The 14,172-nt window shown below is 41.0% G+C and overlaps 1 protein-coding gene across 1 annotated transcript in view; it reads left to right on the top strand.

The window, feature by feature from the left end:
- The window catches only part of slit3 (slit homolog 3 (Drosophila)), a 214,489-nt gene that overhangs the window by 104,040 nt on the left and 96,277 nt on the right, over window positions 1–14,172 (top strand). Inside the window, exon 5 of the mRNA XM_029511904.1 lies at window positions 13,164–13,235. Within this exon, the coding sequence (XP_029367764.1) occupies window positions 13,164–13,235 (72 nt within the window). The remainder of the gene's footprint in view (window positions 1–13,163; window positions 13,236–14,172) is intronic.

Raw genomic sequence — 14,172 nt, forward strand, 5'->3', positions numbered from 1 at the left:
CCTGCATGTTTGTGTTGCTGCACATACGTCATGTATTGAGACTGTACAAAATTTGTGCATTTGCAAGTGTGTCTGTGTGAAATCCCTTTTGCACACCATGTGATAACAATAAGTGCTGATTGTGCTCTCCTGGGTCCTGCCCTCCCAGTGCCCCCACCCCTGGTTATTTGTGTAGCACACGCACACAGACACACACATCTCACCCTAAACTCACCTTCCATACTTTCACTCTGTCCTTGACCTTTTTTTTTTTTACCTTTCCATTTTTCTCCTTTTATTCACCTTAATTTTTCTATTTTCTAATCTTTCCTTCTCCTTCATCTCCTTAATGCCTGATCATCTTCATTCTTTCGCCTTGTTTTTTTCCTTTCTCCCTTGATTTGTCCCTCTGCGCACACACACACTTTTTCCTTCTTTCCATAATTTTCTTTTTCTACTCATCATTCCTGTTTCCTCCTTTGTCCTTTGTACCCTGCATCCCTTCTTCGTTTTCTCTACCTTCATCCCTTCCTTTCCCCTCTCCGTCATCTCGCTGTCCTACTCCTCCCCTTCCTTCCCCCTCCATCACCCTCCCACCACAGCCCACGCCCTCCTCTTCTCCATTAGCAGATTAGATTTAGTCCCATAATGCCGCTGGGCACCATGATTTTACCGGCTCTCATTACTCCTAAATCATCTTTTCCTCCTCTCTCTTTCTCTTCGTCTCCCTTTTTCTCTTATCCCCTAACTATAATATGCAAACACACTTTTACGCACACATCCATAATGACACTCACACACACACACCATATGCCATATGCCAAGGCCTGCTCCGTGCACTGCAACGCCCCTGAATTAGGTGGGGCCAGTGATTTGTGATGCAGTGTGATTGGATGGGAGGGGAGAATTTGGTTCAATTTCTGTCTGTCTGCATCCATCCTTTATCGCTCTCCATATATTCCCCTCTGGGCACAAATGATTTTCATATCGCAACCTTTGAGGCGGATTGCTTTCACTCACATGCTGTTATATGATGTGTTTCGGAGCAGGATTTCCTTGAAGGAATGGTGTAATGTAATTGTGTAAGGACATAATTTTTCTGTCATTTACAGTAACTGATTGTAGAAAAAGAGGCAAATGTGAACTGACAGGCAGGCAGACATGGAGGAGAAAAAGCAAAAAAAAAAAAAAAAAAGAAATAAAAGAGCCAGTTGGAGTTGTGTATGCGGGTGAGCAAGTGAGTGTTCATCATTCCCGTTGTGTCAGTGTCCTATCATTCACTGTGGCAGTGGGTGAGTTAGCTGTACTTTTACCCTCTGTGACAAAACTGCTGATCGTCACCTCCATTTTAATCATGCCAGCGTCGAGCACATTTACAGTACAGCATTCATCGACAGGTTGTGCTGAACGTACCGCCGAGCGTTCTAAAATAATACGCAGCCTATTAGCATTTGCAGAAAATTGGCTCAGAGTAGAATAAATGTAAAAAAGAAAAAAACTGGCGTGGAGTGGAGAAAAATGACCTTCGATCAAATTATTTGTATTCTCTTTTTGTCATCTTTTTTTGACCGAGGCTTTGACCGTGTCCATCTAGTCGAGAATACCTACTGAAACACAACAGAAATACACACATACACACATACAGAGACACACACCAACAGGCTTATACTGTAGGCAAGTTACTGAGGTCATCACAGTCAGTTCTAGGGTTATTAGTTATGAAAAAGATTAGGGATGACAGTGTCCAAGGCTAGTTGGCATATCTTGATTCACAAACGTATTCCTGACTCACATAAAGCAAATTTAGGACAGTTTTATCTCAGCAGTGACATATGATGCTGCCTGTGTCAGATCTTAAATTGTGTCTCTTTACGCGTGAGTGAGAGAATATGTTCAAAAGATGCTAGGCTTTATAGCTATAGTAACATATTTTATTCACGGTTTAGTCATATCATATTTTCAGGAACACGTAGTATCAAAAAGTCAAGTATGCCCATGAATCAATTTTCTAATCCATTAGAAGAGGCAGAATAATTTAGCCTTACTCTTTCCATTTCTTTGCTTTTCCAAGTTGCAAACAATATTTACGATGTTAACTGCTGCTGTATGCTGCAGTTTCTCACTAGTGACTGTATGTTCGGGCCCATTTAGTTTTTTCTCTTTTTAAACCCTGATGTGAACAGGCAAATTAAGGAAAAATCATCCATTTTCTCCACCGGTCCTGCTTCCTTCAAACCACAGAGAGAGCCTGTTGGAGAAGAACAATAGCACTGAATCTGGATCCACTCAATCTAATCTCTCAGCCCTAATGGGCACTGCTGCTTTTCAGACACTCCCTGCTACGCAGGAATATGGACACGCACGCACAGACACACACACACACACACACACAGACACACCAGCTTCATGCATGCAGACATACACACATAATATTCGGGGCATATATGATTCCAGGCATACAAACAATTATACAAGCAGTGCACAAACAGCTTTCCTACAGGTAGACCCCGACGGTTTCAACGAGGAGCTGAGGGCACACACACAAACATGGATAAACACACACACTCTCATAGATCCCTCTCTTCCAGTTAGCCCTGACATTAGCCACTCACTGTTTCTAACTGGATCATGGGGCTTACTAAAGAGATTAGGGCCTGGAGACAGCATAGCAACCACACACACACACACACACACACACACACACACACACAGATGTTCACAAAAATCCTCCCTTTCTCCCTGGTTGTCTCTTTTATTCTCTTCTCTCTCCATCTCCCCAACTTGGTCCTTTCTGTATCTCTCTCTCTCTCTACATCGCCCACTCTCACTCACAAATACATCACTTTCTTTCTCTCTCTCTCTCTCTCTCTCTCTCTCTCTCACTCACTCACTCAACCAGAAAGGCCCTCAGGCTAAGAAGACAGCAGCCAATAGCCATTGTAGAAGACAGTCTGTCAGAGGAATTAGCCTACAGTTGCATGGGAAGGGAGGATGACAGTCTGCTCTGTTAGCCATCACAATCACTTTATTTCACCAAGTACACTCAGATGCTGCCATTGTAAAAGCCTCCTTTTCTCTCTGTACGTGTTACGAAACGCCGACGGAGGAGGAGTCGAGGAAATTCTAATTTGAAGTACTTTTCAGACATGAAAGCGTAATGCAAGAAGCCCGGCAGAAAGTCAGTTAAAAGGCTTCCCAACTATTTCATCAAACGTGTTACATTGACACTCAGCTGATCTGGCCTGTGGAAATTTAGTTATTTAGTTAATTTAGCATATTCATTCATTCATTCGTGCATATTGTCTATATCTATAGATATAGATAAATAGATATATAGATACAAATCCATTGAATACAAACGAAAACTGTATTTTTGTTTAATTCTGGTGGAAATTTGCCAACATTTGTTGCTTGTCTGAAACTTTATATAGATAGGCAAAACACATTATTTGTAAAAAACTTGTTGCATTTCTATTAATCAGAATTAAATAAGATACGCCCAGTTAGGACATTAAAAAATAGGCACCATGAATCCTTTGACCTGATATTTTTCCAGCTTGAGCATCATTATTGGAGGGCTGATTGAAGAGCTAACTCTACTGCCTAAAGAAGGTTAATTACGAAAAGATTTTCAGATATGTAATATGCGGCCATTTTCAGGCTGCCTTCAGATTCCGCCTTCTTAGTGTGCATGATGAAATTTTGGAGTTTCTGAAGTGAGTTCAGAAACACAGCAGACGTCAGCATCAGCCCTCACAAAGCGACACGTTACATTATGATCATTGTACAGGAGCCTCGACTCCCTCATGTCTGGCTGCACTCAGTCTCACATTTGCTCACCTCTCACCCTCGGCTGTGTTCTCCTTGCAGCATCATGAAAGACCATGGAGCTATTTGCCAAACACAGAGACAACAAAAGCTCACTGTTTCTTTTTTTTCCACTTCCTCTCTTTAACACACACACACACACACACACACACCTCCTCCTCTCTCTCGCTCTCTGTCGATTTCTTTAGACACACACTCTTTCTCTCTAACCTCAGCACCGTTGAGACACCTGCGATTTCTGTTCTGTTTCTGTGTTAAAAGTTAATTGGCCCACCGGCAAAATGGCCTGCAGTAACCTTGACGACACTGACCTGCTGAGAGATAGAGATGTTTTACACACATGCACACAATGTACCCACACACATATACAGAAACAATACAAAAGTCATACATTACGTGTGTATTGAAGAAATTGTGTTTACTGTGGACACATCCCCAAACAAGTCGTGCATATTTGCTCACATGCATGTGTGCGCACACACACGCACACACACCCAGCAGTCGTCTTCTTCTGTCCAATATACTAATTTGAAGTGTATTATTTATGGGTGCAGAGATACTCCCTCGATGCTTATAAAGGCAGAGCACCACAGTCAGCTTCTTTATTCACACTTCCTTCTTATCCTTTCTTCCATAGCTTTGCCATCCCTCCTTCACCTGACCTTCCTTTCTGCCTTAACCCTTCACTCTTTCCATCCTTTCCTTCAGTCCTTACCTATCCTACCTATCTTTTTCTTTCACCTGTCATCTATTTTCCTTCCATCACCTGCCAGTCTCAAACCCCCCCCCTCATTACTCCTCACTGCTCACTGTCAACCCTCGTCTTTTCTCTTCCTCATCTGCTGCCCTCCTCCTCCTTTTAGTCTCTCTAACAACCCATTTCTCTTCAAAACATGTCCATCTGTCCGTCAGTGACGATGATGTTAGTTCAGCCATCCAGTGAAGAGTCAAACAGGGATCACCGGGTTCACCCTCATTTGATTGGAAAGCTTCGTCCTGTATTTATTAAAGCACACCTACATTTACCTGCTCGCCCATTCACCTCATTCCATGAAGTGTTTCATCATTTACAAAAATATTTTTCCATGCTAATATGATGCCCTGCAGTAAGTTTATAATTTTCAATTGTGTCATTCATTTTATTCCATTTCCCTTTAATTCAAAATGTATTAATCCACTATTTTCATTATTTCAATATTTGAAATAGTTTACAGATAAGCTCAGATGATCACTCTAAATTGGGAGTTTCAAAAACTAAAGGGCTCACAAATAGCCCCCTGTTGGTCGAGCATTTTCTCAAAGAACAAATTATTTAGTAAAGGAGTTTTGTCTCTTCTCAAGATTAGAACCTCAGACCTAATTCCTCCATCATCCACAATGCTTCAGATCAATTTCTCATTGGGTATTCATTATCAATTAAACAGATGAACAGTATCTGTGATGCCACGCCAGTTATTGTTTAGTCCATCAGAGGCTCACGAAATTGCTGTTGTCGTGTCATGAATGGACATACCAGAAGAATGTATGAAGCTGCTTTAGAAGCCTTTTTATTATTTAATTTTTTTCAAATATTCACACCAGAACTGAGCATTTTTATACAGTAAGTTGCTAAAACATAGATTTATCAGCCATCTTTCAGAGTTAGGCTCAATCCCATAGGATTTGGGGAAACAAACAGCAGTTATCTCTTAGATCTCTCTTAAATCTGAATATGTTATACTATACCTGCTTCAATGCAAAGACAAATGAATCACTTTTATCTCCTCCTCAGGCCACCATCCCTCCATCATCTCACCTATTTCTATCTTTTCTTGCCTGCCTGTTAATCCACCATGCCCCTGCCGTCATCCATCCCGTCTCCATGTCCATTCTAATGTTGTCTCTTGACCCTTTGCTGCAGGAGTTTTATTAGCTCAATAAATGTCCCTAAGAGCCTGCAATATCGCTTAGCCAAGGCACTGGAAGAACAGGAAGAACTAAAAAAGAAAAAAGAAAAAAAAAAGGGACAGAGAGGTAGAGTGGTGTCCTAATATCGCTTACTCCTGCTAATGACAATTCAAATAAGAAAATGTATTAAAACAAAATGGTATTGGGAACATTAAAGTAAATTAGCCAATAACAAATGACCATGTGTGCACCCTGCTGCTTTAACCTTTCCAGCATTTTTTCTTCCCTGATAGTAACTCATCTAAATTTGTTGGACATCTTTCAGGCAAGGGGCCAGAAAAGCTTTTATATCCATAAAGGCCTATGTATCAGAGAGAATTGCATTAAGCTGTCCAATTTAATTACAGTATTGACAAAACATAATAGATACTTACAGCTTTACGGAGAGCAATGGTTAGAGGAGGGAAGGAGATCGAGAGAGAGAGAGAGTAACGAAAAGTGCAGACAATGTCCATTTATAATGCTGATGCAGTGTATGTATCAAAGGAGGCATTTGAGGAACGTGCATGTGTGTGTGTATGCTTGTGTAGGTGTGTGTACGAGTGTGCGTCTTTAACGAAGGATTTGCAAGGGCCCATGAGAGCTTTTCAGAACGCTTAGCTTGATTTAGATGCTCCCGCTCCCCGATGGCTGTTTCACTTGCAAGCACGCACAAGTGCAAGACCACACACACACACACACACACACACGCTGCTCATAGACACACACCTGTCCACACACATACACACAGATGAAAGTCCACCCACACAGATACACACACTTAGTTGGATCACTGTAATGGAGCGGGTTAGGAGAGTGGCTGTCCTGTCTCGTCCTGTCCCAGCCAGCCAGCGCTGTCAGCCTCCCATCCACCATGATCAATAGAGGGGGCCAATATTTTTATTCATAAAGCGCCCACTTAATTAAATCACAGGGAGTGGAATGGTGGGGGGGTGGAGGGGAAGGGTGGGTGGGGTTCTTGAACAGGGTAAGAGGGATGGGGCGGGGTTTGCAAGACGGAGCAAGGGCATCGAGTCAAAAGACTGATGAAGAATTTCAAAGACTTGAAAGAGAAAAGCAGAGAGAAGACCAATCTGTGTGTCCTCTATTACACCACAGTGCATCAGGATACAGAGGACAGACTTCAAGGCTATAAGTGTCAAATGGAAAGTAATTTTATTTGTCTTTGTAGCAACCTTTTCCAGTTGCCTGAAATAACTTTTATCCATTATCCAAAAGCAAGCTTTCAGGGAACGCATGCGGTTTGGAAGAAATGTACTCGGGTAACATACAGAAACAGTTAAACATTTTGAAATATACCCGTGATGGTTTTTGCCAAGACTTAGACGAGAAGATCAGCCACTCTCATATTTGTCCAGTAACTATACGGCTCCAGTCAGGATAGGTTAGCTTAGCTTGACAATTTGAAAACTGAGAAAATTTCCTAAAATGCCAAACTATTCCTAAAACAAAAAGGTAGGTCCAGTAAACTTGCCAATGAGACAAGCGTAACAAGAACAATAGAAAGAAGCCCGGTCCCTTGATCATTCTTTCTGAGCCTAAACCAAAGACAAAATCTGACAATGTAAAAACTACATTCAATGTGGATCTTTGAATTAACAGCAATCCGCTCTATGCAGTCCCACACAGCGGCCCTGCTGTCTGGACTACACTGTCAGCATGCTGGGTAATGTATCCCCTCCGTTTGCTGGCATAAGACAGAATCACTCAAGTAAAGTGACTCTCCAGCCAAGACTTAAAGACCGTGGTTGTAATGGGAAGGTTCCAGTTTTGAATGCATGGAGCTATACGACTGAGACACTGCCAAAATGTAACATTTATAGTCAGTCAGATTTCCCAGGATAAATAAAGGTTAGAAAAAAGCTGCTGTATGTTAAGCCTCAACTTGCCCAATAAAATAATAGTTGGAGTTTTGTATACAAAGGCAAAGTTTGAGTTATTTCCGCTCATATACTGCATTTCAGCGGCTGCCTCCAATGTTTGCTGTTGTGTTCATTAGATCATATCAGTTCATACAAACTTTTACCTTCTGGCTATGAAACTTAAAAAAAAAAAAAAAAAAACTAAACTAAAGAGAAGCCATGTCTGTGCAAGTGGAGTGTTGAGTAGTTAACATGATAAAAGAGCTTTAATAGTATATAGTAATCTTTAACAGTTAAAGTCATAACATGAACTAAAAGAGTTGTTCTTCTTTTACAGCTATGGGAATAAATGTAAAACACCCACTACCTCAGGAAGGAAAACTTTACTGTCTTCATTGTGACTCAAAGTTACTACTTAATAGTAAGCTAAATGGCAAAGAGGACATTTAAATAGTTCCCAAGGTTACAGACACCATGGGACATTCAATCACTCCTACAGTACGGACAGTAAGCGCTGCGATACCTGCTGCATGACTTTGGTCTTACCTTACAATACAGTGCCTTGAAAAACAAGGGGAATATGAGCTAGCCAGCAGTCGATATTTATTACTCTCTTTATGGAACAATATTAAATGCAGTTACAGCCCCCAAGGGAGAGAAAAAGAGACAGGCCAAAAGAGAGAAAGAGGAAGCAGGAGGTTGGAAAAAGAAAGTGATAGAAGGGGAAAAATAGAAGTGAGAGGATTGAACTAACTATTGAAGGTCTCTCAAGTTTCAAGAAAGAAATTGTGCCACTTTTGTCTTCCTTCTCTGGCCTCTTTTTCCTCCTTACCCACAATTTTCTTGCTGTTCCTCTCTTCCCCTCTTTCATCTCTCCCCTGGAGCCCAGCCAAGGGTCATCTCTCTTTCTTTCTTCCACTATGGCCACTCTTCTTTTAATAAAAGACACACACACACACGGATGGATATCCTGTCCACTCTCTCTTACTCTCCTCCTGCTGTTTCTTTCACACAGTCGCACAAATTCTGCCTGACACACAGATACACACCTTTGCCGCTTCCCTTGTCATCTCTGTCTAACTGAGACCTTCTGTGATGCCGCCTGACGAAAAGCCACATGAAATCAAACAGGGCTGCTCGCAGGTTAACGGTTCAGGGCTGAGCAGTCCTGGTTCATATCTGGATGAGCCTGGGGGCGACTCCATCTAATATCTGGTGTCTGCTGTTACAGAAAAAAGTGAAGGGTGAGATGCCCTGAAAGAAGACTAAAGATACCTTTTAGTCCGTGTGTGAAGGATGCGTATATTTTTCTTCCCCTTCATATCTGCGTTGTGTGTGTGTGTATGATGCACAATATCTTTGTGAATCTGAAGGGTTAAAACCAGTAACCAAGGCTGCACCCTCTGACCTACTTAGCACTTTGTATTTGTTTGTGTGTGTGTCTGTGTGCGCTTCAAGCCATCATCCCCTTCATATTAAGTTCCATTATTCATGTGAGGGGAGTAATAGCCCTCGCCAGGTCACCCTTTGCCACCTCAGATATTACTGTTAACCCTCGAACACAAACACACACACCCTCACACACCGGTCCCTCTGGAGGAGGATTTGCTCTCACGCTCTACCCCCCCTCCCCCTCAGACCTTTTGGGGCCACAGAGAGCCATCATGCCCAGCGAGGAAGGTCCTTGGCTGGGGAAACACTAACCAAATGTGGGGGGTCTTTATGCAGAATGGGGGAAGGTCTGGAAGACATTTGGTCAAAATTCAATCAAATGCACAGCACTTAGGGAGCCATGACAGACAAGGAAGGAATGGACAACGGAGAGCTGCCATTTCTTCTTCAGCTGCTGCTGTTTGCTGAGCCTCTTCTTCATTTCTCCTCATGTCCATAGGTACTTCAACCTTTGTGAACTTTGCCTTGTTTTGTTTTTGTTTGTTTTTTTTCCATTAAGTTCCTCTGATTCTTCAATTCCTCAAGAGTTACGCGGTTGTTTTGATAATCAGGATCACTATAATTTACAGAACATGTCATCCTAATAGAACTGATGTATAATTCAAACAGCCTCCGTCTCTTTAATAAAATTTTTAGGAGATTAATCGCCTGCTCCCTGAAATGCTGTGGCAATAGAGGAGGACCAAAATGGCTAAATCCTATAATTGAAATGTGGGAGCAGATTGCAAGACATTGGTGTACAAAGCACCCTGCTATCCAAATGTGTGTGTGCCTGAGTTTGAGCATTTGTGTGTTTAGTCTATCAGTGAGTGTCCTTTTCAAGGACCGCAAGCCAATCTCCTGTCGGCGACATCCTTTGCTCTGCTCAAAGGTCAGCGGGTGGGACTCTCAGGCGGAGAGGACGGCCTATTTACATGAAAACTTGAGTACCATCAGCCACTGAATGTTCTGAGACATTAATCATGCGCAGTGTTGGAGTAAAGAGTTGTTTTTAATATCTGTAAGGACATAACATCAAATGTAAACTCAGCAGCATCAGCTTTCATTTTAAAGGCCCTGAAGTCCTTTTTTGGACAATTATCTTCTGTTTTGCATGACAACAAATTTTTTTGCCAATCATTTAGTTTTTCCACATAGTTTTCTTTTCTCTTTTTCACATTAGTAAAAATTTGATGATAGTTAAGGTTATCTGCTTGTTTCTCATTTAGGATTTATTATGTAAACTAATTACGTTTAGGTTTTGAAGCTATCCCCCTCTTTTTTTAGAGGCTTTAAGTGAATAGGGAGGATGATTAAGGAATCATGTGAGGTGACTTGAAGTGAACTTCCCAGGAACCACACCACCTGCTAAAAATTAACTTTGGACAGGTGCAGAAACGTGTAGCTTCTCAATATGGCGGTGGACTTTTTTCTGTTTCATGCTGATAATGTCTTAAAATATCTAAAAAAAAAAAAAGCAAACACAAAAAAATTTGTGTGTACACCTTTAGACAATTACTACAAACTTCACATTTGCTCAGCTTGTACATACTTTGTGTAACTATAAACACATTTTAATTATAGTTAACTTCCTTTTTGCGCAACTTGTGCATTAAATCCTGTTGTACCCATTTTTTAAAAAATCCAGTAAAATTTTGACACGGTGTTCATAATCCCTCCCAAAATCTCACCCAAACAAGAAAAAGCACTGGAAGCCGCCTGGACAATAAAGTCGTTTCCATAACCCTAAAACAAATTGCACAAATTGACAACCTGTGACCACCTGCACACAGAAACCATTTAAACATGTGAGTTTTATTTTAGCAGCATGAACTGCATTCACACATTGTCAGTCACTCAGCTGGAGTCATAAAGGCCGACAGAGTGTCGTTATGGCCTTTATTTGACTTGGATGGCTTTCCTTCTGTTAGTCGAAATAACAAATAACAAATGTGGTTGGTAAACAAAACAATAAAAGATTTATTATCCATTGAACTTCTCTAAAATATGACTTCTGAATGTTTCTTTTTTTCTTTGCTTTTCTTTATATAGATCTTTCTCTTGTTGTCGTTCTCATTTTTGCAGTAACTTGTATTTGTCAGCAGCCCACAGAGGGCAGAGGGGTATAAATAAGATGCAGATAACAGATAAACAAGATAGATTTATGGATATAGTTAGATAGTTCTGCAGATAGACGTAGCGAATGATAGATAATAGAGATGGATAGATAAAGAGAGCTCAGCAAGGAAAGCAAGAGTGATAACTGCCTTGCTTTCGATCTGTTTCCTATTTATTATGTCAAGATCAGAAAGAGAGCAACAAAGACAGAAAAAAAAAAAAGGAAGAAAAACTCCCTTCAGAAAAATCCCATCGCTACCCAAAAAGTGTCAAAACCTTCAAAACAAGAAGTGTAAACATGGAAAATATTTTCCAACTGTGCCGCACATTAAAATATCATAATACTATTGCTGTCTGTCAAATGTTTGCCTCTTCTATGCTCCTTCATTACCACATATACCAAGCTAAATTGCACATAAAAGCACATATTTTCTTTGCCTAAAGAGTATACAATGCCAGGCACATACTTTTCCCATCAAGGCCTGGAGAGAGAGAGAGAGAGAGAGAGAGAGAGAGAGAGAGAGAAAGAAAAAAGGAGGTGGGGGGGTCACTCATCTCTTGTCAAACAAAAGGAAAGAGCCAAAAACCATTGGGCTGAAAAGGAAACCTCCAAAAAGATGAAACCTTGTTAGTCTGAGGGAATGAGGTTTGTGTTTTCAGAGCATGGCTTGCCAATTAACATTCAGGGCACTAATGAAGGTTGATTGGCGCGAGAATAATGTACAAGCAATTTCCCTGTACTTGAGTGTGTGCAGGAGTGTAAATTGGACCGTATCAGCATATACAGTAAGTATGCAGGCTTTACGTATTTGTGAGTACATTCATTCCAAAGTGCACTGGTTGTGCTGTGTGACCCATAAGAAGCTGTGTTTCTGAACTACGTGATAGGAAAATGGTTGGTACATAATTACTGTTCCTTGCTGTGTACTTGTCTCTGTGTGTGTGTGTGTGTTGTGTACATGTCAAGGTCAAACAGAAAAATCGGGGCAGTGGTCGGTTGCTCTTTTGTGCTGCTCTGTGGTGATTATTCAAATTTGTATCCGGTGTCTAACATGTGTGGTAGTGTATTTGTGTGCTGCTGCTGACTGACTTAGTTAGCACACATGTATAGTTTACGCAACAGTGTGTGCGCGTATTTGACTCAGGTTAGTCCGACATAAGGCTGCCTGATATTTCATACCTCTCTCTGTTTGTCTAATTACATTGTGCTTACTGAGCCCTGCTTGCCTGCCAGCCCAACACTAATAGAGTTAAGGCCAGGCCATTATGTCAGAAATCATTTGGCTCACACAGGTATTCATTATGGAGGAAGAAGAAAAGTTCAGTATATGCAGAAAAGAGCCAAAGAGGAGCCATCAGCAGGACAGGGGAAATAAATGTGATGCTTGATGGTGGGATTGAAACATGCTTTTTCTCGTTTCTCAGAATAGATGCGATTGCTTGATATTTCCAGCGTAACAACGTCACACATTTGACGAGCACAAGTAAAAAAAAAAACAAAAAACAATTGACATATATAAAAGAAATAATAATGAACAAAATAAACTTTTCCATTAAAAACATGCAAAGTGCACACATGCAACAGAGATGCATGCTGGTCTTCCGTGCCTTCACTTTGTTTCCCCACCAGCTTTTCCATTAATCACACACGTGCACATATATGAACAGACACACAGTCATACACACACTCCAGCATTTTTGATAGTTCCTTTCGTCTTTGAAGCTCTTTGGACCAAATTGTTCCACTGATCATAAATGTCACATCATCCTTTTTATTTCTTCCTCTCTCCATCTCTTTCTCCCTCTCTGCCTTTCTTCTTAATTGGCTGTGTGTGTGTGTGGGTGAGAGAGAGAGAGAGAGAGAGAGAGGGTGTGTGAATATCTGTGTGGCATGGGCCATATGTTTGCGGTTTTGTTTATCACCTGACTGATCTTTGCATCTTTGGGTTCTGAGACTACCTTGACTAATGTTTACTGTTTCTGTCTCTGTCTCTCCAGAGACCTCAGTGAGAACCAGATCCAGGCAGTTCCCAGGAAAGCGTTCAGAGGAATCACCAATGTCAAGAACCTGTAAGCACAGTTACTCCCTCACTCCCCGTTAACCTTCCTCCACATTTAGTTCCTTTCTTTACAGCCCTCATATTTTCATTCATTCCCATCTTCTCCTCTTTAACTACTGTTTTCAATTCTTTGCAAATTCCTTGAGCCTCCCCTAATGATTAACTCATCATTAGCAATTCATCTGAGACCCACAAACATTTCCTCACATGCCCCACACACACACACACACACATATATCAGTGTCACTGTTTGGAAAATGTGTATAACATTTTGCTAAATATTCTCTGGAATGATGTGACAGAAAAACACTTTAGATGTTATTCTGTTTTCTTACATGGACCCTGACTGATAAATACTGCATCACCAATTTGGTTTAAATTTCATCAGAAGCACATTGACTTTCAGAAATGAAACTCCCCGAGACACTTTCCATTTCTTATGACTCGTCTGTTGCATCGTCCCCGCACTTCTTCACCCTCTTCCGGAGTCTACTCTCTCATCATTTCTGCCACTTTTTTTCCCTTTTTATCTTAAATTTTTCCTCCACCTGCTTCAGTATTCCTACTTTCCTGCTTTTTTCCCCACTCTCCTCTTCCTGTCCACGGAGGTTTTATCCTCACATCACACATTCAATACCCACCTGTCATTTATTCATGATGTCCTAATGACCAATAGGGTAATCAATATGCTGCATAGTCAATACTTCTCATCAATAATGGCCGATCAATCCTACCTGATGCCACATAGGTAACTACTAGACAGACTCTTGGGGATAAACAGCTTCTTTGATCCTACAGAGTCCAATATTGGGTGAGATAGGATAGGATAGGATAGAATAGACTAGAATACACATTATAGCAAAAAATGGGTCACTTAGATTTGTGTCTGCAGGACGTTAAAATTGGATAGCAATGGCAAAATATATACATATATTTGCTCAGCAAAA

Source organism: Echeneis naucrates, chromosome 10, assembly GCF_900963305.1.
Source record: "Echeneis naucrates chromosome 10, fEcheNa1.1, whole genome shotgun sequence".
NCBI lineage: Eukaryota > Metazoa > Chordata > Actinopteri > Carangiformes > Echeneidae > Echeneis > Echeneis naucrates.